Source organism: Pelecanus crispus, chromosome 3, assembly GCF_030463565.1.
Source record: "Pelecanus crispus isolate bPelCri1 chromosome 3, bPelCri1.pri, whole genome shotgun sequence".
Classification (NCBI taxonomy): Eukaryota; Metazoa; Chordata; class Aves; order Pelecaniformes; family Pelecanidae; genus Pelecanus; species Pelecanus crispus.
The window spans coordinates 105914119-105939310 of record NC_134645.1 but is presented as its reverse complement, the minus strand read 5'-3'; the positions used below and the strand labels follow the sequence as shown (position 1 = coordinate 105939310).

The window sequence follows — 25192 nt, the reverse complement described above, 5'->3', positions numbered from 1 at the left end:
TCCCCCCTTCAGCCTGAGCTGACCCTGACATCAGACCTGGGAGTCTTTTGGGTGGCACACTCTTCGTTGCTCACACTGGACCAAAGTCACTTTCCAAGAAACCTTAAATAGTTTTTTTAGGATGGAGGTAATGAGCATGACTCACTAAATGATTACCAAGCTTACCTGCATGAGGAGAGATTGATAAGAGAAATTTAGGCAATTCTATTAGACCTTTAATGCACCTGAGCTCTCCTAGCCATGAAACCTGCTCTGCTCTGTGACCCCACTCCTCCCTTCCCCATTGCCACCCTGTGAATCGCCTCCACCATTGCAGACAGGCCCGACTGGGAGGAGCTGTGACCACCTTGGTGTCACTGGTCCCACCACATTACCACAAGGGCAACGCCAAAGCAGCAGCACCTCTAGGCTGCTGGCGCTTCACTCTGTGCAAAGTGGCAGCTCAGGCTCAGGTTTTGCCCTCTGGAGTTCTCCAAAAATCACATTAAACACAAGGCAGTGCCAAAACACAGGCGCTGGAAGACACCATCTTTGTGACTGAATTGATGGCAGCTTGCTTAGGGGGTTATTGGCCCAAGCCCACTGCTCTTGCCCAGACAGCTCCCAGCCACAGCGAGTCTATGCTGGGACCAAGCCGTAAGAAGCTGTTTGGATGTGGTTACACAGCTTTGGGTAATAAGAGAGTTAAATAGTGTGTATATGGCCTCAGGGATAGGGAATGGAGCCTGGAGCTTCTTGTTTTACTAAGAAAAAGATGTAGCTGGCCATAGGTGTCCAGAACTGGGGCTAGGAAACAGCTGAGAGCCCCACAAAATGGCAGATGAATGCACAAAAAGAAGCATGAACAAATATTGAACCTGAGCGGTCATCTGTTTGAGGATGTGCTCTGCCCTCCCCATGCTTTGAAGAGGTTCACCATGTGAAGAGGTGCACAGACGCCAATGCACTGGGAATGATGAAATAGGTTTGCCTGGAAGAATCACATTAAGAAGGTAGAGGAAGAAACTAATGGAACATTATAAGAGCTGGTTCCTAGGCAAGGTCTGAGAAGCATGAGAAACCAATGAGATTTGGCTTTGGTAACAACAGATGAAACTAATACTAATTTAGAAGTTTCACTCACACAATACTGTAAAAATAATGCAATACAAGTACTTACCAAAATTGCTCTTGAAACAAGTCTACTTCTTTAAAGGATAAGTGATTCAGTGAGTCTTCTCTTTCTTCTCTTCCATAACTCTTATCTGAAGCCTGTTTTCATCTAGAAAATATCTTCTTCAACAAGTTACATTCTGACAATACTAACACTGCATTGGTCTTTTTCCAAATGAATAGATTCACCACCCTACAAATAGTTCTTTGCTTCCATATTCCTTTGTTTTCATGTTTTGCCAAGCATTTGTTATCAATAAAGACAAATCTGTTGTCACATTGCCAGAGTAATCAGAATGCTTTATTTTGGTTTGTTTTGGGTTGGTGTTTTTTGGGTTTTTGGGTTTTTTTTTACCATTGGTTTTAACTACAACGATACTAATTTACTGAGCTTCCTGCTTCCTTTGGTCTGGGGTTTGGGGTTTTTTGCGGGGGGGGGGGGTGGGGGTGGCGGGGGGGCAGGGGGAGTTGGGGTTTGGGTTGGGGTTTTTTTTTCAGTATTTTGAGTGTCACTGAATGTAGCAAGGCATTCATTTCTTAAAAATCTTCAACACAGTTTCTACGTAATGTTCATCTGGTGGGGGTTTCCTCAGGCTGCCAGGCTGCAGGAACTTCTTAATTGTAGGCATATTGCTCATTCTTATTTTAAAAGCCTAAAAAATAAAAACAACAGAATAAGAGAGAAGTTCCAGCTACTCCAGTAGCAAACAGTGCTCCTTGCACAGAACAACTGCTTCCCCCTACTGCTAGAAGAGATCCCAACATTCATTCAGTCCTTGTGCCATCTACACTGCCTCTTTCTATCCAACAGGAGAAGGAGCCAGCTGCTCCAAAAAGCCTGTTCTTAACCAAAAGTTCAATATCCAGGAGCACCAGGGGATAGTTTTGAAGGCACAAATACACTAACCCAGCTCATGATCTTTTTCTTTTCTTTGCTGGTTCTGGTGGTGAAAACTACTGTGTAAACCACAATATATGTTAACATGATTTCCATTTTTACTACATTATGTAAGTATCTGAGCTCTGTTTGCATCTAGCATGGTGTCCTGGTTTTGGCTGGGATAGAGTTAATTTTCTTCCTAGTAGCTGGCATAGTGCTGTGGTTTGGATTTAGGATGAGAAGAATGTTGGTAACACACTGATGGTTTTAGTTGTTGCTGAGTACTGCTTATGCTAGTCAAGGACTTTGCAGCTTCCCATGCTCTGCCAGGTGCACAAGAAACTGGGAGGGGGCACAGCCAGGACAGCTGACCCAAACTGACCAAAGGGCTATTCCATACCATATGGTGTCATGCTCAGTATAGAAACTGGGGGGGGTTGGCTGGGGGACAGCAATTGCTGCTCAGGGACTGTCTGAGTATCGGTCAGTGGGTGGTGAGCAATTGCATTGTGCATCACTTGCTTTGTATATTATTATTACTATTATTATAATATTGTTATTACTATTTTACTTTATTTCAATTATTAAACTGTTCTTATCTCAACCCAGGAGTGTTTCTCACTCTTACTCCTCCGATTCTCTCCCCCATCCCATCGGGGTAGGGGGAGTGAGCGAGTGGCTGCGTGGTGCTTAGTTGCTGGCTGGGGCTAAACCACAACACATGGCCACTGTTGTTCCACTGTCCCAGCATTTCCAGGATTGCATGGGTGAAGGTGAAATGGCTGGAGACATCCTTGGCTCAACTCCGTTTTCCAGTAGAGGCTTCTTGTACTGTGCGGTAGCCTAGGGTAGCCAAAATATCTACATAGGGCTGGCAGATATAACACAGCCCCTCAGGGAGACCTATTCCCTTCTGGAGCAGGGGCTGGAGGCCAAGACTAGGACTAGGGAAGAGTTGGGCATCTCAGGTAGCAAGGCATGCCTGCGTTAAGGCAACTGAGTCAAGGATCCCGAGTCATCTCATTGTACAGACAGTCAGGGAGGACTCACTGATGCAGATTGCAAGCAGCTGGAGACCCCACGGTTAGCTGAGCAATAGTAGATACACAAGAACCTCTTCTAACAATGGGGCTAAGGGAGAGGAGCTTCAAGAGCAACAGACAGTCCATGCTGGCAGATGTATGAACATAATTTCCTCTTCCTTATAGACACTGGAAGGATAAGGGGGCAATACAAGAAGGAGCAAGAAAAGTAAAAACTGTGAAATAAGTAACGACCAATTTTAGCAACTTTTCCCTTCTGGCCATGAAGGAATCTCTCCATAATTCAAGGCACGGCTTCAACAGAACTGTGCCCATGCCTAGTGTCTAAGATCTTTTGCTAGAAGACAGGAGCTAGAGGCAAGAATTACCTGAGGCTGCAAAACTGCATATGGGATAAAATCTGACACGTCACTGCCCACTTTGTGGCCGAAGAGCCTCATTCTGTCACACTAAATTCAGGCTTAAAGTGTTGGGGTTGAGATTTAAAAATAACATTAAAAAAAAAAACTTAAAAAAAAAAAAATCAAAGCCCTTTTCCTCATCAGTTCCTAGTAGAAAACCTAACTGTGATGGTCTGATGCTGAACTGTTTCTTTTGTTAATTGGAATAAAGCCAAACTCTTTGAGTGCACCCCTCAAATTAACAGTTTGTAAGCACAAAGAAGCACAACCTCAAGCCTTGCACCCTCAACCCAAATTTGCATTGCCTACACTGCTTTATTACCATGATTACAGGCACATGGGAGGACTACTGAACACTATCTGCTTTCTTCCAGCCACAGACTACTTGGGTCCCCTGCATCTCAACTCTTAATGACTCCTGCAGGTCACACCCCAGGCTTGCCCATGCACTGTGCACTATAGTGTGCTGCATGCCTGGAGGCTTCTGATTTCTGATCCAGTCTCACAGCAGAAGTGCCTCACTTCTGCTTGGTTTCAGACTTTGTACATGGCACAAAGGCAGAGAATTCATCCTGGATTGTATCTAGTTGATTATTGAAAGAAAACTGCGGCTTAATGCTAAGGCTTGAGTTCCTAGTTGTATGGTAGAAGGCAGAAGTGAAGTGAGGTTCCCAAAATTGTGGGATCCCAAACTTGTAATACCAGCCAGTACAGAAAATGGCACACCTGTCATGGTTTAGCCCCAGCCAGCAACTAAGCACCACACAGCTGCTTGCTCACTCCCCCTGCCCCAATGGGATGGGGGAGAGAATTGGAGGAGTAAGAGTGAGAAACACTTCTGGGGTGAGATAAGAACAGTTTAATAATTGAAATAAAGTAAAATAGTAATGATAATAACAATATAATAATAATAATATACAAAGCAAGTGATGCACAATGCAATTGCTCACCACCCACTGACCGATACCCAGACAGTCCCTGAGCAGCAATTGCTGTCCCCCAGCCAACCCCCCCCAGTTTCTATACTGAGCATGACACCATATGGTATGGAATAGCCCTTTGGTCAGTTTGGGTCAGCTGTCCTGGCTGTGCCCCCTCCCAGTTTCTTGTGCCCCTGGCAGAGCATGGGAAGCTGCAAAGTCCTTGACTAGCATAAGCAGTACTTAGCAACAACTAAAACCATCAGTGTGTTACCAACATTCTTCTCATCCTAAATCCAAACCACAGCACTATGCCAGCTACTAGGAAGAAAATTAACTCTATCCCAGCCAAAACCAGGACAACACCATACCTTATTCTAACATATCAGCCTGTATCACAGACTTAATTTTTTATCTGGTATTAGATAGCATCTACCGGCAGGAAGCAGGAAAATGAAAACAGGGCAGCTTAGATCAGCAATTCCCTTGGGATAACATTAATTTATTTCTATTGAGGAGGCATAGACCACTCAGAGGGATAGGCATACCTGAACAGGGTTAATCAGGAGCACAGTGTCTTACAACAAACCAGATCATTCCCTCTTGTGCTTGATGTTAAACAAACATATGATAATGACAGTTCCTTGAAGAGCCCACACTCCTAATTTACATAGCATGGAGAGATGATCACTTCAGGATTGCCCTTTAGCTCCTGAATTCGGGCATGCTCAATAACAAAATTACCTGCAACTGAGGAAATTCTGACAGCACAGCAGGTATTTTCTCCTCCACTGCTAAAATGGCTTCAATTAGCTGAACATCTGCCCAGCTGAATTTGTTGCCCACGAGAAACTCTTGACCATGTTGTTTCAAAACCTGTAGAATACAAGAGAATGTGGGCTGCAGATGAGAACTGAGCATAGGATGCCTGGCAGCTAAGCCTCACAGCACAGCTGTAGAGCTGAACAGCGATTGTATCTGAAATTTCAGGGTGGAGTTTTCAGCTGGAAGCTGTGAGCCTAAATCACTTCATTATTGTTGGGAAAAAAATCTGAACTCTTGTAGTACACAGACTACAAACTTTGGTCACTCACTAATGATGAATTATGATAGTCACTGGGAACAGGGACAAAACCACACACTGCAGTAGACTAGTAACAGTCATAGAATTAGAAACAGGGATGATGGAGGAACTAAAAAGTAACTTGGAGAATGTATAAAATTGCCATTTGCCATTTAGGTATTTCATTTAAAGTTATGTCCAGTGTTGATACCATGAAGCAAACTTAGAAATGCAGAATTACAATAGCTAACCAAAGAAAATCCCTGCCTTTGGGAATAAGTTATTATAGTCATAAGAACTTCTAGGATGTTCAGCCTTTATTATTGTTGTCCATCAAAACTAGATGAATGTTACAGAAGTCAGAAAAGTTGCCAGATGCCTGAGTCATATGGGTTTGGTTTGTTGTGTTTGAAAGTGGGATGTGCAGAAATCTATGACTGTTGTTTTACTAAAGTACTTCTACTATCTCTACCTGATTTATTTGCAAGGGATTTTTGCACTCTTCTAATGAAAATGTTCCAACAGAAAGCTGGAAAAAAGTTTTGTTGTATAGCTGAGAACATACTGCTTTGTTTGCTTCATAGATGTTCAAATACTACAGCCCTGACAACACAAGGCAACAAATAGAGAAAACATGCTGCTGTATTTCCCCTTTGAGAGAAAGCCAAGAGAGCTGACGATTTGGAACTGACCTGCACTACAAATGTTCTTATTTTGGGGAAACTTCTTGATAATTGTAAATACAAGTTTTATAGACACACCCTCACTGTCACTTACCTTTTCAAAGACTGGGAAGTACCTGTTAGTTGCCCTCTCCTTAATTGAGTCAAGATTTTTCTCCTTTGCCTCAGGTGGAGAGAAAGGAAACATCAAAATCATTTGCATCAGATCTGTTATTCCTTCCACATACATGTCAATCCTATTGGTGGGGGGAAGACAGTAGAAAAGAGCACAGAAGTTATTGCATCTGTTTTCCAATTAACTCAGGGAACTTACAGGAATTTTATATCACCATCATAGCACCAATTTTCACAGCCAAAACTAAACATAAACTAAAGGTAAATATTTTTTAAAAGGACTAAAAGCCTGTTTCTGTTCAGCAGCATTTTAGAAGTAGTGGTTAAAACCTAAGCAAAGGCTAGAGTCCTTTCTTTTTATTGTGTTAGCCTTTCTCATGCTTTTCCATTGGATTTACAGGATTGAATTTGTTATATATAATGCAGCTATCAAATAACAGATTGCTCATTAAGTGAAAGGAGGTGTTACGGTACAGGGCTCTCTCCTTCAAGTCTTTCCCATAGAGATTGTATTTCCCTGCTATGTAGCTGAGGATGGCTCTGGTCTGCACCATCTTCATCCCATCGATCTCAACCAGGGGCACTTGCTGGAACATCAGGACTCCATCTAGGGTGAAAAGTTGAGGGAAAGCTTGTTAGCTCCTCCTAGACTCCTAGCTTTACAGGAAAGTGAGAGACTGAGCACATTTCTTTTGCAGTGTAGGAGATCATTGATGTCTTGCTCTCCCTGTAAAACTCCATGCAGTAAACCAACATTGTGGGAAAGATCAAATATTGACTAATCTGCATCACAGTTTTATAGCTAGGTCACCACAGTGCAGCTGGGCCCCTTGCTTTACAGCGTTGCCAGAGCTTCACTGGCTGATGGGAGCTGGCAGCACCTCCTCCTTTGCACTTCTGCACCCTGCCTCATGCTGGCAGGAAAAGCCTGAACCAGCACTTTCAACCCAAGGGAACGGAGAATAATAAAGATCTGTGTTAAATCTGAACTTAAAAAAAAAAATCTAATTATTTTGAATGCAGATCAGTTCCCAGGCAGGGACATATACACGAGTAGAAATTATGAAAGGGGTAGTACCGCAGCAAGATTGAGCTACTGGGGTAAAGGAAGAGGTCAGGCCACTTTAAGCACCGTGAAGCTACAGAGTTAAAGGCAGGGACTGTGACAGCCGTTGCTGTTTAAATAAGTTTTACACAGTCACTCCAGGGACAAGAGTTTGAGTGTTCCCATAGATTTTCATTACAGGGCTATCCTCAGTGGCATTCCACAATTTAAGCCTATTTAGATACACCACCACAATCCCTTCCTGCCTTTGTAGTCCCATTTTCTTCTGGTGCTGGTAGAAGCATTTGTCTGAGCCTTCAGTGAGGCGGCTCTGAGTGCTAAGCTGACATAGAGATTCAGCATAGCTAAGTCAGTCTTTTCCAGACCAGTTTTCTGCTGGACTAATTCACTGTCTTTGGAGATACTCCCTCCTCCACTTACACATTAAGGGCACCCAGAGAACAATCCCGCCCTGTTAAAATCACAGCAAAACTTCAAATCTAACTAGGCAGCTGCCACTTTGCATTGCTCAAAGTTAATCATTTATTTTAATTGCTCAATTTTAATCTGTTCATTTGCATCCTTCTTTCAGGTATAAGAGTTCATTTTAACAGTCACATTTGCTTTTTTCTCCACAGAGCTATTAAAATATTTTGCTAGCCTAGAATAAGCATTCTTCACTCATTCTATATTATTAATTTACAGTTTAAATTCAAAGAATAGTTCTGTCTGCAGCAATGAATAGCCTGTTTGTTTCTTCTAAACGTTCACAGAAAGATTGTGTTTTCATGTCTTTCCAGAACACACCTCTGCAGCTTAAGGAAAAAAATATTACTTGGTATCTGTCTAGCAGAAACACAGGAGAATAGGAAAACTAAGAGCTCTGCAAGGATATTTTTCAGCAGAAAAATGCACAAAGTGAAAAATAAAATCTGACTTTCTCGCCCTTGACAAGAAGTGTGATGCAGCAAATGTGAGTGAACTGAATGCATGGTTTGTTCTTTATCTGCAGAAAAGAGGGATTTCTCTCTTATGGCCAGTAGCAGACTGCTTCTCCTTGCTTTGTGGTGAGAACCACTTCACATAGCCACTGCATAGAATATATATGCAGGATTAAAAGCGGTTTGCCAATTGTTTTGCAGATTGCATTGTGCTGTCTGAAGCACTTTAGTGTATGCTCCACATACACTAAAAACCAAACATCTAGACCTACTATTTGTCACAGACCAGCAGAGCTTCTTGATATCCAGGTAGCGGCTTGGGGAACCTGTGGCTGCACAGATTGAACCAAGATAGCTGTGTCTCAGGCCAGCACGTAAAAGGTCTGGCCAGGCTGTTGCTATGCCAGGCCGATGCTATTTAACTCTCTTGGCCTCCAAAACAGCTGTCCGTCTGCAAGCTGCCTGTTGGGAACTGCCCCTGGCCCAGGCTTCATCCTGGACACTGCTGGGGCATTGCTCAGAAGATCATCAGCTGGCATGGGCCAAAGTCATGCCTGGACCGTTCTAACAATGTGGTGGCGTCTAAACACAGGATACCCTGGTGAAAAGTATGTTGGTAGGGACAGAAAAAATTACAGAGAGAGGTAACGTGGGGAATTTGTGTTCATTCCTGCCCTGCATGGAATGGCAGCATTCCAGAGGTCCCTTTATCAGGATGGCCAACTAATTTGTCTTTCTTCAAAGCACTGGATAAAAGCCCACCCTTTTCTTTGTGTTCTCACCCCCTTAAGCTCAATATATATATACGTAAAAGCCCTTGATCTTTATAAAACTTTCCTATCCTTTTGATCACCACTTAATTCTTCTCTCTGGATATGGATAAGCTTGGATGCTGTCTGGATTATTAGTCCTGTGAAGCAAATTCAGATTTGGGCTTTCAGTACCTGAGCTATCATATTTAGAGCTATAACTGGTGTCTTTACACCCACGTAATCGGATTCGCAGCCAGCTGGACCTGCAACTTTAATCCTGATCTTCTAGTTACTGCTTCTTTTTTATTTTTGTTCATTAAAGAAATTCTCACAGGAAAACTATAAACACAGCTTCTCCTTTCTGAGCAGGCAGCCAGAATGCAGCCAAGTCCTCTTCCAAGTCTCCTGGTATGTCTTATCAAGCTCAGCATGCTGTGAGGTTTCTCTTGCATGTCTTGGGCAGCCCGAAAACTGCCGTGCAGGTGCACTCTGTAGAGCTCCTCACAGTCCCACTCCTTCCCCACCCCGGCAACAAGGTCTTCTCCTTCCAGGGTGACTGCTGGGTTTCATCTGGCCAAATATGCAGGGCAGTGGCTGGGGGTATGCACTGGTGTTTGGGAACTGGTCTGACTCCCAAGGTTGACATGAAGCCTTTGTGGCTTGCTGCTTTGACCACGTCGGACTTTCTGCAGGTCTCCCTGCTGGCTCCCTGTTTTTCAGCTGGGGGAAGCTTCATGGCTCAGGCTTATCCTCCTTAGGACTGTCACTAGTGTGTTCATACAGAGCCTAGCACAAAGGAAAAGTGGCTTTCCTGGGTGTTTTGGTGCCATGCCAGCCTTTCATTTAGAGCCTTATCTCACTGAGGTTCAGAACCAACATACAGGTACATCTCTACTAGCCAACTCAGCAACAGCTCAGGCCAGCTGGCACAGACTGGCCACATTCGCTCTATTCAGCTCTCTCTGCCTATAGAGCATGGTGGTCACATCTAAATGACATCTTGGAAATGGCCCCTGGCCTGGGACAACTCCCAAATGATGCCTAAGGAACTGCTTCAGGGAGTGCTATTTGCCCTGGACCAGAAGTGTGCCAGGAGCCATGCTAACAGCTCAACAGCATAGGTAATTAACTTGCATTACATAGGAATGTTTGCTACCCCTGTTTAATGTACTACGATAAACATAGTCACAGAAGCTATGGCATTTAGCTTGAAGGAGTTGTTTGGCACTGGAAAGAACAGGTTATTCAAAACTAGTATTTCAGTATTCTAGGTGTGCACCTAGATGTTTGCACTGGATTAAATAAACTAATGTTAAACTACAAATTTAGCTAAATTAGAGGAATTTTTTTAAAGGACGAAGCCTCAGGTGTCAGATTCTTACCTTTGATTAACTTTTCATACTGCTCTCTTGTTTCCAAAAAAATTTCTTCAAACTGGAAAAGGAGAGAGACGAGAAATACAGAAGAAAAAGGTTGAAATACACCAGTGTAAGTGACTGCACATAACCATGCACAGAACAACCCAACCAAGCAAAAGATAATGAGTGGGATCTTCAGCTGTGCTCTTTGGCTGCAGGTGTCCTGAGGATCCCCCACCCACCCTCAGAGCTGGGGAGGAGCAGAAGGGCCTGGCCACTTCTGCCTCACTGCACTGATGCAGAAGTAACCTTAGTGGGGTAGAAAAAGAGTATAGACATCTGCAGGAGAAAGACAGGTTGCAGCCAGTACCAAGGGAAGCACAAAGTAAATGAACTATTTCTAGCCTAACTCCAGGGCATGCAAGTCAACAATACTCTCTTGTTTATACACATTGTAACTGCAAACTCAGCAAGACTGAGTGTCCTGGTTTCAGCTGGAATAGAGTTAATTTTCTTCCTAGTAGCTGGCATAGTGCTGTGGTTTGGATTTAGTAGGAGAAGAATGTTGATAACACACTGATGGTTTAGTTGTTGCTAAGTACTGCTTATGCCAGTCAAGGACTTTCCAGCTTCCCATGCTCTGCCAGGTGCACAAGAAACTGGGAGGGGGCACAGCCAGGAGAGTTGATCCAAACTGACCAAAGGGCTATTCTATACCATGTGACGTCATGCTCAGTATAGAAACTGGGGTGGGGTGGGGTGGGCCGGGGAGCAGTGATCGCTGCTTGGGAACTGTCTGGGTATCGGTCGGTGGGTGGTGAGCAATTGCATTGTGCATCACTTGCTTTGTATACTGTTATTATTATATTGTTACTATTATCATTACTATTTTACTTTATTTCAATTATTAAACTGTTCTTATCTCAGCCCAGGAGTGTTTCTCACTCTTACTCCTCCAATTCTCTCCCCCATTCCATCGGGGCAGGGGGAGTGAGCAGCTGCGTGGTGCTTAGTTGCTGGCTGGGGCTAAATCACACTACTGAGTTAAGAGACTTTGCACAGCTGGAAAACTGAGATTTATTAAGTGCTTTTAAATAAATCCCCATTTTGATCCATTATGATTAATTACTTCAGGGGACTGATACCAGCTCTATAAAACTCCAAGCTCCATCGAGTTTGCACCCAAACTATTAACCACAGAACAGGGTAGTTACAAACATGCAGTGCCACTGGCCAAATGAATTTAGCCACCCCCTTGCAGCTGTTTATCCTCCATGTGCATGTTAAATTTTTCCTTACTGAGGCCAGCTGACAACACCAGTCTGGAACACTGTACCAAGTACCCACTAACCTCCACACCAGCTGCAGCCAACAGCCATCGTACGGGCTCCATTCGCCCCCTTCCATTACAGTAGGTAAGCCTGGGCTTCCCCGACATGCTTCTGAGCTCCTGGTTCCCTGAAAAACATTAAGCAGAAAACAGTGTCTCATAAAACTGGTGTAGGTACCATTACTTTGCAGAGAGGAGGAGCCTTTTATTCTCACTATGCCTGTTGGAATTGCACTGCACCTGGTTTAAAACATAAAAGGAGAGACGGACCAGTGACATCACACAGCCTGTGCTAGGAAAGGAAAGATGTGCAAATCTGTAAAGCCTTCCCCAGTGCTACTAGGGAGGGTTTTTTATGATTATAAGCAAACACAGACATGTTTAAACAAGTGGTACAAGTCCTGAGCTACAGGGGGAACCTTGCTGCATTTTAAGACAACTATACAAAGCCGCTGAAAATCTCACCACATCCTCAGGGAAGTTATTCACTTGTCAAAGCCAGGTCTGGAACCTGGCTGCACTGGCTTCAGGTGCTCCCAGAAGTATCCCCCAGGGCAGGGGGGACCCGGGTGCCCCGGGGACTGGCAGATTGGAGGCTGTCTGAAGCTCACTGTAACAGCACCTCTCTCTGCACCACGAGCAATAGACTGTGTGGCAGAGACAGCGCGTCTGTGTTGAGTGGTTCCATACGTAGGGACAACCAGCTGGACTAGTGCTGCCACTCAAGTGTAAGTGTTTGCAAATCCAGGCCTTAATTTCTTTATGCTGAATCGCCCTAATTACTAACAAATGGGAGTAGCATTCCCCCTTCACAAAGATGTTAGTATCATACACTAATGATTGGGAGGCAAAAAGTCTTAAAGATAAGTATCCTAATCGTGTCCTAATGGCTCAGAAACCAAAGAGTAGAGTGCCTGATTTAAAAAAGTAATTTTACAGATGACCCCAGTTTTCTCATAGCTAAAAGCCAAAGTGGCTGTATTAAATCTGTCGCACTTTGCATCCACATTACGTTTCCTTTTCAAGTCAGGTTCAGTATGCTCTAGTGATGTGTTTTCCTCAAGTCACAGTGCTTTGTAAGTGTACTTAAAGTACATTTGGAACATACTGTGCGAAAACTTAATTTTAAAGAACAACTAGATGAAGAGTTCTCCCTTGAGCAATTCTGGTAAGAGCTAAGTCACGTTACTACAATAAACAGCGATATTTTGGGTAATTTAGACAGTATAAGCCAAATACACATAAAGAAAAAAATGATCACCTCCATTTTTAAAGTGCAAATAGCTGTTGCTAATTACAACGTTTTGCCTCTAAGACAGTGGTTTTATTAGTTTCTGCATGTTGTGTGACTAGCTTTTGCTATATGGCAGTGCAGCTTATCTATGTAGTTCACAACAGCTAACTAGTGCCTTTTTCATTATCATACTTCTCAGATACGTTGCATCAATATCATTTCAACAGAGATTGCCCCAACTTGTAACATGCAGACACTCAGAGCAAATAAGACTTTTGCTTTAACTAAAAAAGCCAAAGACTGCAATACCAAGAATATTAAAGCTTAATCCTCTTGGAAAATTTATCTGTTGTTTGCAAAACAAAAACAGAGGGAGTGAGAAGTCTTGGGTGTCATTTTACATGAACAAGAAATTCTATATGGTATTAAATTATGCGAGAACAATAACAAATGGAGAATAAAAACCTGTCATCAGCTTCTTTTTTTGTTTGTTTTAATTGAGAATAACTCTGTCAGCCGTAAGTGGATTTTAATTGTCTTAAGCTTCTGACACAGAAAAAACCCTCGGTTTTGGTAAAGTCTCCTCAATCTTTAGATCCACTGAATGTATTTCCATTGACTCTACAGGGACCTGACACATGTAGCTCACATACAGACAGCTATGTTTTGGTGCCCGGGTCTGGACCTGAGCCTTGCCCTGAGAGCTCAGCTTAGTTGCCCATTCCAATGTGTCTACTGACACTTGAGATTCCCTAAAGGTGGGCAGATACAACCCTTGACTTACTGGAGATGGGGCAACTTTTTCTACCTTAAATCAGTATACCTATTCATCCAGACTCTCAATTCCTTTTTGCATTTATTTGGGGAAAGGTACAGCTAACATAGACAAGGCTCCCTCAGGACTTCATGCAATCCTCCACTATTTTTCTAAAATTTTAGTAAAAGATTTGCAGGATGTTGTGTTTAAAAAAAAAATTGATCCTTTTTGATACAATATGTTGATGATTTATTAGTAGCCAAGGAATCTTGTATAGCTGGTACCTGTTCCTTACTGTTTGCCTTAGCTGTAGAGGCCCAATGGCCCTCTCCACATAAGTTGCAATTTTTATAAGAGAAGTTTAGAATATCTGGGTTACATTATCCAAAAAGAGGAGCAGCATTTTTCTGAAAACCATATTAAAACCATTCAAAATCTTCCCTGACCAGTTACTAAAACCAAACACAAGTGTTTTTAGGAGCTGTAGGATTCTGCCACCCCTGGATAGCTGCTTTTGAGGAAATGGCAAAACCCCTGGTACTGATTATTGCTCAAGATGCTGGAGAACCCATTCACTGGACAACAGACAAGGTAAAGACATTCAAGCTTTTGAAGCAAGCTGCACCTGCCCTGGGACTGCCAGACTACAGTAAACCATTTACCTTGTTTGTACAATAAGGGCAAGGAATAGCCTCTGGGATGGTAACTAACATGCTGAACCCTGCGACTCTACTCCCTTCACCTGGGGGAGGAACTCCACATCATGACTGTGTAGTAACCACCCATGAAGACAAAAAGACTCAAGCAGATTTAACAGACGTGCCATTTCTAAATCCTGATTTTGTTGGCAGGTCCTTGTTATATGAGCCGCAACTGGGTTACGGGCTATTCAGTAACTACTATGAATGAGGTAGTGGAGGCTTCACCACTCAGTCTGAAGCTGAGTGCACAAGCAGCCTTATATTACATTAACAACAGTCTATCAGCTAGACAAAGATTGTAAATACTTGTATTAGACTTGGCAGTGTTAGGTTAATGGTTGGACCGGATGATCCTAAAGGTCTTTTCCAACCTAAACGATTCTGTGATTCTATGCTGATTCTCAACATGCATTTGGGCTATGCCGTGCCACTGGGCAGTTACGGAAGCTGTGTGGGTTTATAACTTCTAGTGGAAGTAAAATATCAAATGCTCCACAAATTAATGACCTGTTAAAAGCTATACAATTGCCAGAGAAACTTGCTATTGTTCATCAGCCATCCCATACCAGTGGAAGACAAAAGAAGAGATAAGAAATAGTCTAACAGATATTGCTGCTAAAGCCACAGCATGACAGCCATACAAACCACCAGGCTTACAAGCAGTCCAGTGGTCCAACCTGCTGTTGCCTGCTCTTGAAAAGATATATTTGACTGTTCGTGCTGAAGAAATTGACTCTTGCAAAAGGTACAAGCGACCAGAGACTCCCAGGGAATATAGAGAGCAGATATCGAAAACCTTCCTGTTTTACCTAAGCAATACCTGATTCCCAGAGCAAAGATGCGTGACCATCCAGGGCATTTTGGGAGTGCTGCACCAGCCCAGACACTGCTGAAGAATTGGTTCATGCCAGGAATTTATGCTGCAGCCAAATAAGTAACCACATCTTGCATGCACTAGCTTTAGCCTTAATTAATATTTAGCAAAGACCTCAACACAAAATTTGTCTGTGTACAAATGTTTTTACTGCCTTTGTCTAAACTCCATATTTCCATCCTATTTCCTAGTGAGCCTTAATGACATGCTTGTCCCAAATTTCTCTGAGGATGCTTCTCAGCCATGTAAGAACCATTTAAGAGGGGACAAGCTTTCAGAAACAGCTTTATCTGCACTCAGTGTGAAGTGCCCTTTAGCCCAGGAGCTGGGAGCAGAGTCCAGCCTACCAAATGTGCCAGCTTTCCTGCTCAAACCCAGAAGAAACCGCCACAGCGCTGGAGGCTTGCACCGTGTTCTCCCGCTCACCTTTGCTTTCCCACACTTTGTCCCCTCATTAGTTTCACAGCTGCCTTGCTCAGCTCTGAACTGATTAATTTCCTGGTTAAAAAATGGCTTTCTCTTCCTTTCTCTTTCTCTCCTGCAGCCTCCAGGTGGTAACTATAGAGCCATGCTTAGTTTACCTGGCACACAAACTGCAGAGAGCAGAGAATTTACACTATCGCAGCAGACGCCCTAACAGATTTGGAAGTAGCTTCACTGTAAATAGTTGCTCAAATGCTTTAAGAAACAGGAATTTGTAAGTTAAGTACTTACCTTCTAACCTTAACTCAGCCTCCACCCAGGACAGGCAGGCTCCCCAGGGGTGTTTAAACTTTGGAGCTTGTGGGAGTTTCCAGCCATACCCAATTAGAGAGAAAATCTCCCATTGCTATTAAGCTGGCACTACCCAGCTTAAAGACGTAAGTCTCTGGAAATTGCCATCCAAGGCAGAGACTGTCTTTCTTTTTCAGTTTGCTGATTTGACTATACCGTGTAGGTAGCCTCATAGTTTCTGTGGTAGCCATCTACTCAAACTGCTCTCTTGGAATTATTGGAGCGTTTTACCCAAATACAAGGGTGAGACACTTTAAAACACTGAGAAAATTATAGATTTTTCTGGGTCATATTTAGGGTATTTAAAGACTAACCACTGAAGTTTCTAGGCTTATTTCACTATTTAAGAGTAACCCAGCTTTTTATTTGCAGTGCTTTATGGCACAGAAAAGATACACAAAGTACGGAATAACAATGCTCACTTATTTTGAAATACAGTTTGCCAGTATCAAACTTACGTAGTGATAACTTGGTGTAAAAAATAGATGAGCAGTTTATGTCACAACTCACCCTGTGTCTTAAGGCAATAGTATTAATTTTGGAAAGTGAGTGTACATGGCTAATACTCGGAGATGAAATAAACTATGATTTTCCTACCCCGTTTCCATGAAAAGTAACTGCTTCAGCTTTGCTATCTACATTTCAGGTGAAAATACTAAAACTGAAAGTGGATGTGAACAGACACAAGGATGGTATAGCAGATGGGAAATGGGATTTGGGTGCTGAAGATCAGGTTCTCACCTCTAGCATAGACCCACATGTGATGCTGGGCATCACTTTACACCCCTGCAGCAGATGTCAGTACAGCTAATCTGAAGATCTGTTCACAGAACCCACGCTGTTATCAAAATTGTATCTATCAGTCTAAAGTCATGGCTGTACTAACACAGCACTTCAAGATGGGGACTGTCAGGATGAAAATCTCTAGGTAACTCTCTCGAGGAAATCCCCCCAGAGTTTTTACTTTCTTTTTCCCTCACAGTTGGAGTTTTGTTATGGTTTCTCTGCCTGGCAATTGCTGGCAGTCTCTTCTAGAGGATGCACTTCCACTAGAGGTTTCTTGCAAATTTGTAATTTATGTGCTTCAAAGGTTGATGGTGTCAACAAAAAACAACTGTATGGTGATTCTTTACACTTTGCCTAATTCTATCTCTCTCTGGTTCATCATTTAGTGAATAAAGCACAGCATTAAATATATGCTTATGTATTGTTTCTATGTCAAACCCAGTTACCACCTCCCGGAAAATTCCCAAGTATAGGTTGGAAGTCCAGCATAGGCCCAGAACAGTTCCCAGCAGGCAGCGTGGGTACGGCACCCTATTTTGGGAGCTAGGAGCATGGTGTAAGTGCATGCTGTACCACGCTAGCTGGCAGCAGTGCCAGCCAATGGTCCCCGTATGCTTAAACCACTAATGTAGATGAGGCTACAGTAGGAGTGCGACACATGCAGGAAGGGATAGCTGAGTAAGAAAGGAGCATTTGTTCATACCTGCCCATGATGGCAGTATTGAATCAAGATGAATCTATTCCTGCTCTTGAGGTCTTTGATATCAGCATGTACCTGAGTGCAAGAGTTGGTTCAGGAACGGTAACCGCAGAAGAGCATGCAAGTAACTATTGCCTCCTTGTCCTTTCTGCAGTCTCAAATGCTGACAACGGCAGCAATAGGCTTGATGGCAAAGAAGAAGGGGAGGAAGAGGTCTCTGATTTGAGGCTCAGGGATGAGTGGTCAAGCAAAGTGTTCTGATGCTTTTTGGATTTGCTGAACATGGCCACATCCAACTTTGACAGTTGTTCCCCTTCCACGCATTTCAGTTTGCCAGAAAGACTTTCCCCCTTGTTCTCTTTTTATTTTGCTTCCAGCACAGCCTTTCATGATGTAATTATAAAGCTCCTTTGACATCTAAAGGTATTGTATCAATGAGGTTACTGTTATCTATAACTTGAATAGCTGTTCTGTAAACCTCTGGACTAGAAAAGAAAACGAGCGTTTTTTTATAAATAATTTGTTAAGACATGCCCTGAGTATTCAGGCAGCTGGCATGGAGCCCAGGTACCACTTAAGTGATCTTGGGTTGGGCATAGGCAGATTTCAAGTAGTGCATATACCATGCCCTGGCATGTCACGTTCCCATTGTGCTCTGAGGACACACTTCATTGTGCTGTAGGTTAGACAAGTCCAAAGTCTTCTTGAAACGTACCTACACACAATCCTCACAAACCACTAAGCAGCTGGCTTGGGGGACCATGCCTGATTCCAGCTTCCAGCAGCATCCTCTCAGAGGTGGGGACAGGATATATAACTAACTGCCACTAGAGAATTAAACAAGGCGGGTTACGAGGATTCTCCCCATGCTGCTTATCGAGCTTCTAAACTGAAGGACACCAACACTGTAATAAAAAAATCAGTCCACATGAACAGTTAGAACAAGTCATGCATCACTCAAGCCTAGACTTGCTGCAAACCTTCAGTGACTGCTCTGGTTCTGTCCTGGAAGCTTTACTGATTGCCCGAGGGCAAGATTAACCAAGCCTGTATTCACCCTCACACATATTTCTGCAAGCTGTTTGCCACTTATCTGGACCACCAGCACAGAAAAGTCTGAAAAGAGTAATCCTAATTCTCATTTACACCCATTGTGCTGCTGGTGAGGAGAGCTTAAATGGAGAGCCAGTTTACAGATTGTTATTATTTGGATTGTTTAGTCTTCATTGATCTAAGTATCTCAACATGGTCAAAAGGCTGATTTATATAGACATAAGATGGGCAAGATCAAGGCTTCAGAGCCAACTGAAAAATAACCTTAGTAGTACAAATTGTGAAATATTTGTCTTAAATAACTCATGTATTATAATGACTTCATATTTTGATAGCAACTTGTGTATGTTTCCTCTATTTGGTCTCTTGTGTGTGCTGTGAAACTTCCTCTCGGTTTACGTGCATTGTTACAACTAAAACTAATAATAATCTAAGCTTAGGTTTAAAGAATCGTTTTATTTTCAAAAGAGGGTGTAAAGAAATAAAGCAGAAATTTCAATCCTATTTTTATCTGATGTTGACCAATTATAAAGCTGGACAAAAAAAATGGGTTTTTTTTTTCTCAATAAAAAAGTGGGTTTTTTCCAATAAAAGAAAGATAAAAATTGATCACTTGAAAAAAATTTAAAAGCAGTTCTCATCCTGTAAAACAGTTTTTGTTTGTTTTGGTCCTTTTTTTAATAAAACCAGATTTATTTATACTTCTCAGACAAGAAGAAATAGGTTTTATTAACCACAAGTCCATTTCTTCTCTTAAAAACCAGGTTTGTTTTCACTGAAGTTCGTGTTTCCCTGGAGTTCATCAGAATTTTCCTAAGGCCCCGTAACCATAATACAAATTTCAGCATTAATTTATCTTCAAAGTCAAATATTCTCTCCTTCCCTTAAACCCTTTTACACAGATCTGTCAGCGTAAAAAGATTCAGTGAAACAAGATTAGTGACACATTATTTATACAATCTAGAACTATTCCACTTTTAAGATCTTTATTCACTGTTTGGTAGCATGTTCAAAATTATAAAATGTACGGGGTTTAATCACATTTATGAATAACGTTCTAACTCTACATTTACCTTTCTTGCAGATAACATGTAACAGTTTGTGACATGTAACTTGTCTTGCTCTCTAATGATGTTTTCAGCAGGAGATTCATTTGTTCATGTTGCTTGTGAAAGATTGTACAAATCTAGAACAACAAAAATCCAGGTTTAAGTAGGAAAAGGGCTTGAAAAATCAGAGCAGATGAAATCTGGCTTCATTTCCTGATAAAAAAAATTTGTTAATGCTACAGCTTCTTCATCTGGCAGTGGCTTTCGTTGGCTGCCAGGCTGGAGGAACTTCTTATTTGTGGCAGTGTTGCTTACTCTTGCTTTAAAAGCCTAAAATTGAAAACAATGCAAAATCTAAGAATAGGGGTGGGGAAAGTTCTAATGACAAGCCAGCACAAGCCTGTGAAATCAGCTTCATCAGATGGTGGCTCAGGGCTGATGACAAGGGAGGAGGCAGTTTCCTAGGAGTAGATGGTACAACCTCAGAGAAAAGTAGGTGCAAGTCAGATGATACAAGTCTACAAGGCAAGGTATAAAACTATGCAATGATCAGTGGTGGGATAATCTGCCTTTCACAATTTAATCTTTCAGCGCTAGAGAGCTGCTTAATCCATGAATATTCATTATCTTTTAAGATTTCACAGCATTTATTATTATTCCCTTGATATCACTTTCATCCTTTTAAATTCTTTGCCTCAATGACATCTTCTAACAATGATTTCTGCAATCTTAGTGTGAAAATGTTGTCTTTCATTGCTTGTATTTTGCTGCTTTTAATTTCATTGAGTGTCTTATTCCATTTCTTTTATAAGATAGGGGAGATGAAAGCCCTTCTCTGTCTCTCTTACTTGGATCACATGCATAAAAATAATTTATCTAATAATTTTTTAAACAAATTGGACTGTAATTCACTTCTCACATGCATTTCTCAGCTCTGCTTTTTCATTTTCTATTCTTTGTATTTTACTTTGTTGGCTGTATTTCCTGATCCTCACTTGATTAATTCTGCATTCTGTAAGAGTGTGAGAAACTGCCAGGCATTTTAACTTGTCTTCCTCAAGACTTCAAATGAATATGGGTGTATTACTATTTGATTTAATTATCTACAGAAAAGGAGACTCTAAGAGAATGGAGGGCACTTTCTCTTCTGCCATCAGGACAGTTTTAATCAGTTGCTGGACTTCTGCCCACAGAAGTTTGACAGACACGAAAGCTTGTAACTAGCTTGATTTAAGAGGAAAAATGTTTATAGGAATTAAAAAACTAATGACTTTTCTCAGTTTTGTTCCAGTACAGCAGTTTTATTTCTGCAGCCCTGGACAGTTTTATAAATTGCACAGGTGCAACAGTTGCTACATTTCCATAAAAACTACAAATAAAAAAAAGATCAGAAGAAACTGTAGGTATGGTATAAGAGATATTAAAAGTGGGGGAAAGATAGGTGGTTAATCATATGTGCACTAGGTCAGATACAAACCTCCACTTGCTTTTGTTCCCTTATTCTCAAGGAGAGGTTTTCAATGCAAGTTTGATAATGGCATGGGAATCTGGCTCCTCTCACCCAGCTAGTTAGGAGTGCTGTAGACCTCAGTGCTCACTTCAAAAAGGCAACATCTCACTTACACGTACATAAGCTTCTTTTCATCAGCCTGCGTAGTGGGAGGTTAAATTGAATGTATGTATACGTAAAACTGAACTGCCCTTGCCATAGCAGGAATATTGAAAGAAGGCTTTGGTGTGCTTGAGAACCACGCTGAAACTGTGTATGATCTTTATGTACAAGGTAACAAAGTTGTAATAGGTAAAATACAGCAAATACACTCACGTTAGAAAAGTGTTGATGGGGCTATGTTTCACTGCTGAATGTGGAGATTCCTAATCTTCTACATAGGAACGAGCAGAACGGACCCAAACCTATACACTTGTCTTCAGTAGTCTGGCTTGAAGAGGCATCCCTCTTGCTTCAAGGAGAACCAGGACACTATCCAACTAGTCAAGTCTTACTCTGTCCATTTTGAAGGCTAAAAATGGCCCCTGGATCCTAGAGATGTACGTTCTCCAGCCTCAACCCTGCACTGCTTCATATTAGCACCTGTTACTATTAGCAAGAAAGTACCATGGCACTAGACAAATAAACAGTGTGTTTGTTTAATTAAGGTTAAGATACACGCAGTCCTGTGTCCCGGTTTGGCTGGGATAGAGTTAATTTGCTTCCTAGTAGCAGGCATAGTGCTGTGTTTTGGATTTAGTAGGAGAAGAATGTTGATAACACGCTGATGGTTTAGTTGTTGCTGAGTACTGCTTATGCTAGTCAAGGACTTTGCAGCTTCCCATGCTCTGCCAGGTGCACAAGAAGCTGGGAGGGGGCACAGCCAGAAGAGTTGATCCAAACTGACCAAAGGGCTATTCCATACCATATGATGTCATGCTCAGTATAGAAACTGGGGGGGGTTGGCTGGGGAGCAGCGATCGCTGCTCGGGAACTGTCTGGGTATCGGTCGGTGGGTGGTGAGCAATTGCATTGTGCATCACTTGCTTTGTATATTATTATTATTATCATTATTAATAATATTACTTTCTCTTCCTCTGCTGTCCTATTAAACTGCCTTTATCTCAACGCACAAGTTTTACTTTTTTTTTCTGATTCTCTCCCCCATCCCACCGGGGCGGGGAGGAGGACCGAGTGGCTCTGTGGTTCTTAGTTGCCAACTGGGGTTAAACCATGACATCCTGTTACACCTTGTTTTGTTGTGTGGGCGTATTTTGTTTGTGAGAACTTAAACAATGAGATACTCTGCAAGGTGAGAGAGTTACACTGTTCATTTGAAAGCTGTCTCTGTGCAACCCCGTTTTAGAGAAACTTTCTCAGAAATAATTGTTCAAAGCAGGTTTTCAAAGGAATCCAGAACAAACAGTTCTCTCCCAGATCACCCCGTGAGTAAAGTTCTCCTACAGCAAAACTGTCTGCTGAATAATAGCAAGAGTTAAATAAGGTAATTACTTCCTTGAGAAAGCAAGTGGAAGGATGATCTATGCTTGAGCTAATCTGTACCCAAGTAGGCTGGCACAGCTGGGGTCATATGTGCTAAGGTATGGCATCGGGCTGAAGGATGAGGTGAAGCTCTTTTTCTCTTGCCAGAAAGGATAACATTTCCATTCCATCTTCTCTTGGATGATGTTTCCAGGTGTGAGTTCTGCTGCAGTGTAGAAATTGGCCTGAAATGGAAAGTAGTAGTTGTAGGGCAAGCAACATAAATGAATTGGAACCTGCAACATAACCAGAAAATTGTCCCCAGTTCTGCATTAGGATTAAGAAGCAATGCCTATAGCTAGGTACTTCATGGGTCAATGTCAGAGTTGGACATGGAGTTGTACAACCATGCTACTTGAAAATTTCCACTATTCGCCAAGGTCACATTAGGTTTTTTGGATGCCAGTCCCATGTTGGGAGCTGGTATAAGGCTGACTATCCACCATGTCCTCTGAGTTCCTGCTTCTCCTGTCAGTGGGAATTTAGGTAGACTGAATTTAGCTACATTAAATGCATCTTGTTTATTCATTCCCAGTATGGATACTGATTCAGATCACTGAATTTCACCTTTCCTCCCTATTGTCACTTTTTTTTTTTCGCTTCTGTGAACTATGCTAATTTTTCTTTTAGCCCCTTGATAAAAACGTTAAATAGCAAAGTGACAAGGATCTAATTGCTGTCTTCACCTACCTAATAAGTAGTTACAGAGGGGCCAGGACCAGGCTGTCCTCAGAGTAGCATAGTAAAAGGAGGAGAGGCAACAAGCACAGGCTGCAGCATGAGAAATTCCAACAGACACCAACAAAGAAAGTTTTACAGGTCAAAGCCTGGAAGGGGCTGCTGGAGATGTGTATATGTATGCCTAATCTCTGCCCTGCACTCCTAGGTGGCTTGCAGACATGCTTCCAGTCACATGCTAAGAGGTTAACCATGCCTTACAGATAAATTGCCATCTGGTGATATTTATTTCTTTCTGTTGACTACAAAAGTAGTCATCGTTCAAAAGCGGGCAGCTAATGCCTAGAGGTTTAAAGTTACTGTACCAGGCTCTGTCCTTCAGGTCCTTCCCATAGAGGTTGTACTTTTCGGGCTGTATGGCTGAGGATGGCTCTGGGCTGCACCACCTCCATCCCACCAGTCCCCACCATGGGTGTTTGCTGAAAGAGCAGGGCTCCATCTGGGGACAGAAAAAAGTAACATCAGTCTAATTCAATGCCCACAGCTCTTGCGTTGTTGAAATGGAGCTGAGAGACATGCCTAGTAGTTGCCTACAGCTGAAATTTCCCCCCCCACAGCAAATAGGATATAGAAGAGCCTTTCCTACGTACAGGACTGGGGTTTAACGCAACTCCAAATTTCGGGTACCAAGTGCAGCCTCCCGGCAGCCTGCCGAGGACTCCTCTGCTCCAGCAGTGCCCAGGCAGGGACCTGATGTCCAGCTCCTGGGCACCTCCCCTGAAATGCAAACTTCCCCCTCTTGAACCTCAAAGCAGTGCCCAACGCGCAGGAGCTCCAAGGCCGCCAGCAGGTCCCAGTAATCCCCACGGCCCGTTTGGAAACCAGCTGAGGGGCAAGCTTATTTGTACCATATAAAAACAGATGCTGATGTATGGGATGTAGGCACCGAGGGCTGGCAGCGGGGGCTGCGGGGCGGCCGCTGTGAGGGGAGGCCGGGGCTGCCCCGTGCCGGATACAGCCGGTTCCAGCCGGTTCCAGCCGGTTCCAGCCGGTTCCAGCTGGTTCCAGCCAGCTCCAACCGGCCCAGCGCAGGGCACAGCTGAGCCAAGATGGTGGTACCTCAGGAGAAATATATTTAAGAAAGGGCAAAACACTGCCTGGCAGAGTGTGAGGGAAAAACAGCGTTAAGAAACAGCCCTCTGAACACCAAGAAGAGAAGGAGGGGAGGAGGTAGAGGAGTCGGGGACAAAGGAGGGAAGTTGAGCCTGGGAAGAAGAGGAATGGGAGGAAGGTGTTTAAGTGTTCAAAAAACGGGTAGATGTGGCACTTCGGGACACGGTTTAGTCTAGTCTACCCTTGATTGGTTTAGAGTGGACTTGGTAGTGTAGGTTAATGGTTGGACTGGATGATCTTAAAGGTCTTTTCCAACCTAAACGATTCTATGATTCTAAGTTTTTGTCTTTGTTTCTTACCATCTGACTCTATATTAATTTGCAATACATTAAAATTAATTTTCCCCAAATCAAGTCTATTTTGCCTATGATGGTAACTGGTAAGCGATCTCCCTGCTTTTATCTCAACCCACATGCTTTTTCATCTTATTTTTCTCTTCCTGTCCTGTTGAGGAGGGGCGGCGAGAGAGCGGCTGGGTGGGCGTCTGGCAGCCAGCGAAGGTCACCCCACCACAACTACTGACAGAAGGAAAAAGATGGCAGGTAACAGCCTGGGCCTAAGCACTAAATTGGTTTAGTGGTAGACTCGGTAGTGTTAGGTTAATGGTTGGACTGGATGATCTTAAAGGTCTTTCCCAACCTAAACGATTCTATGATGCTAAATGCACTCTCCTTTGATCATTTGGAGCTAATATTCCCTC

General features: G+C 42.7%; 1 protein-coding gene across 1 annotated transcript; it reads right to left on the bottom strand.

Annotated features, from left to right (window-relative positions):
• Nucleotides 1-1682: 1682 nt before the first annotated feature.
• On the bottom strand, nucleotides 1683-11790 carry LOC104027167 (glutathione S-transferase A4). Its single transcript, XM_075706885.1, has 6 exons — nucleotides 11704-11790; nucleotides 10377-10428; nucleotides 6731-6863; nucleotides 6237-6378; nucleotides 5141-5272; nucleotides 1683-1805 (listed from the first exon to the last, which is right to left on the bottom strand). Exons 1-6 carry the CDS (start codon nucleotides 11788-11790, stop codon nucleotides 1683-1685), a joined length of 669 nt encoding a protein of 222 aa, XP_075563000.1.
• Between the last annotated feature and the right edge of the window lie 13402 nt (nucleotides 11791-25192).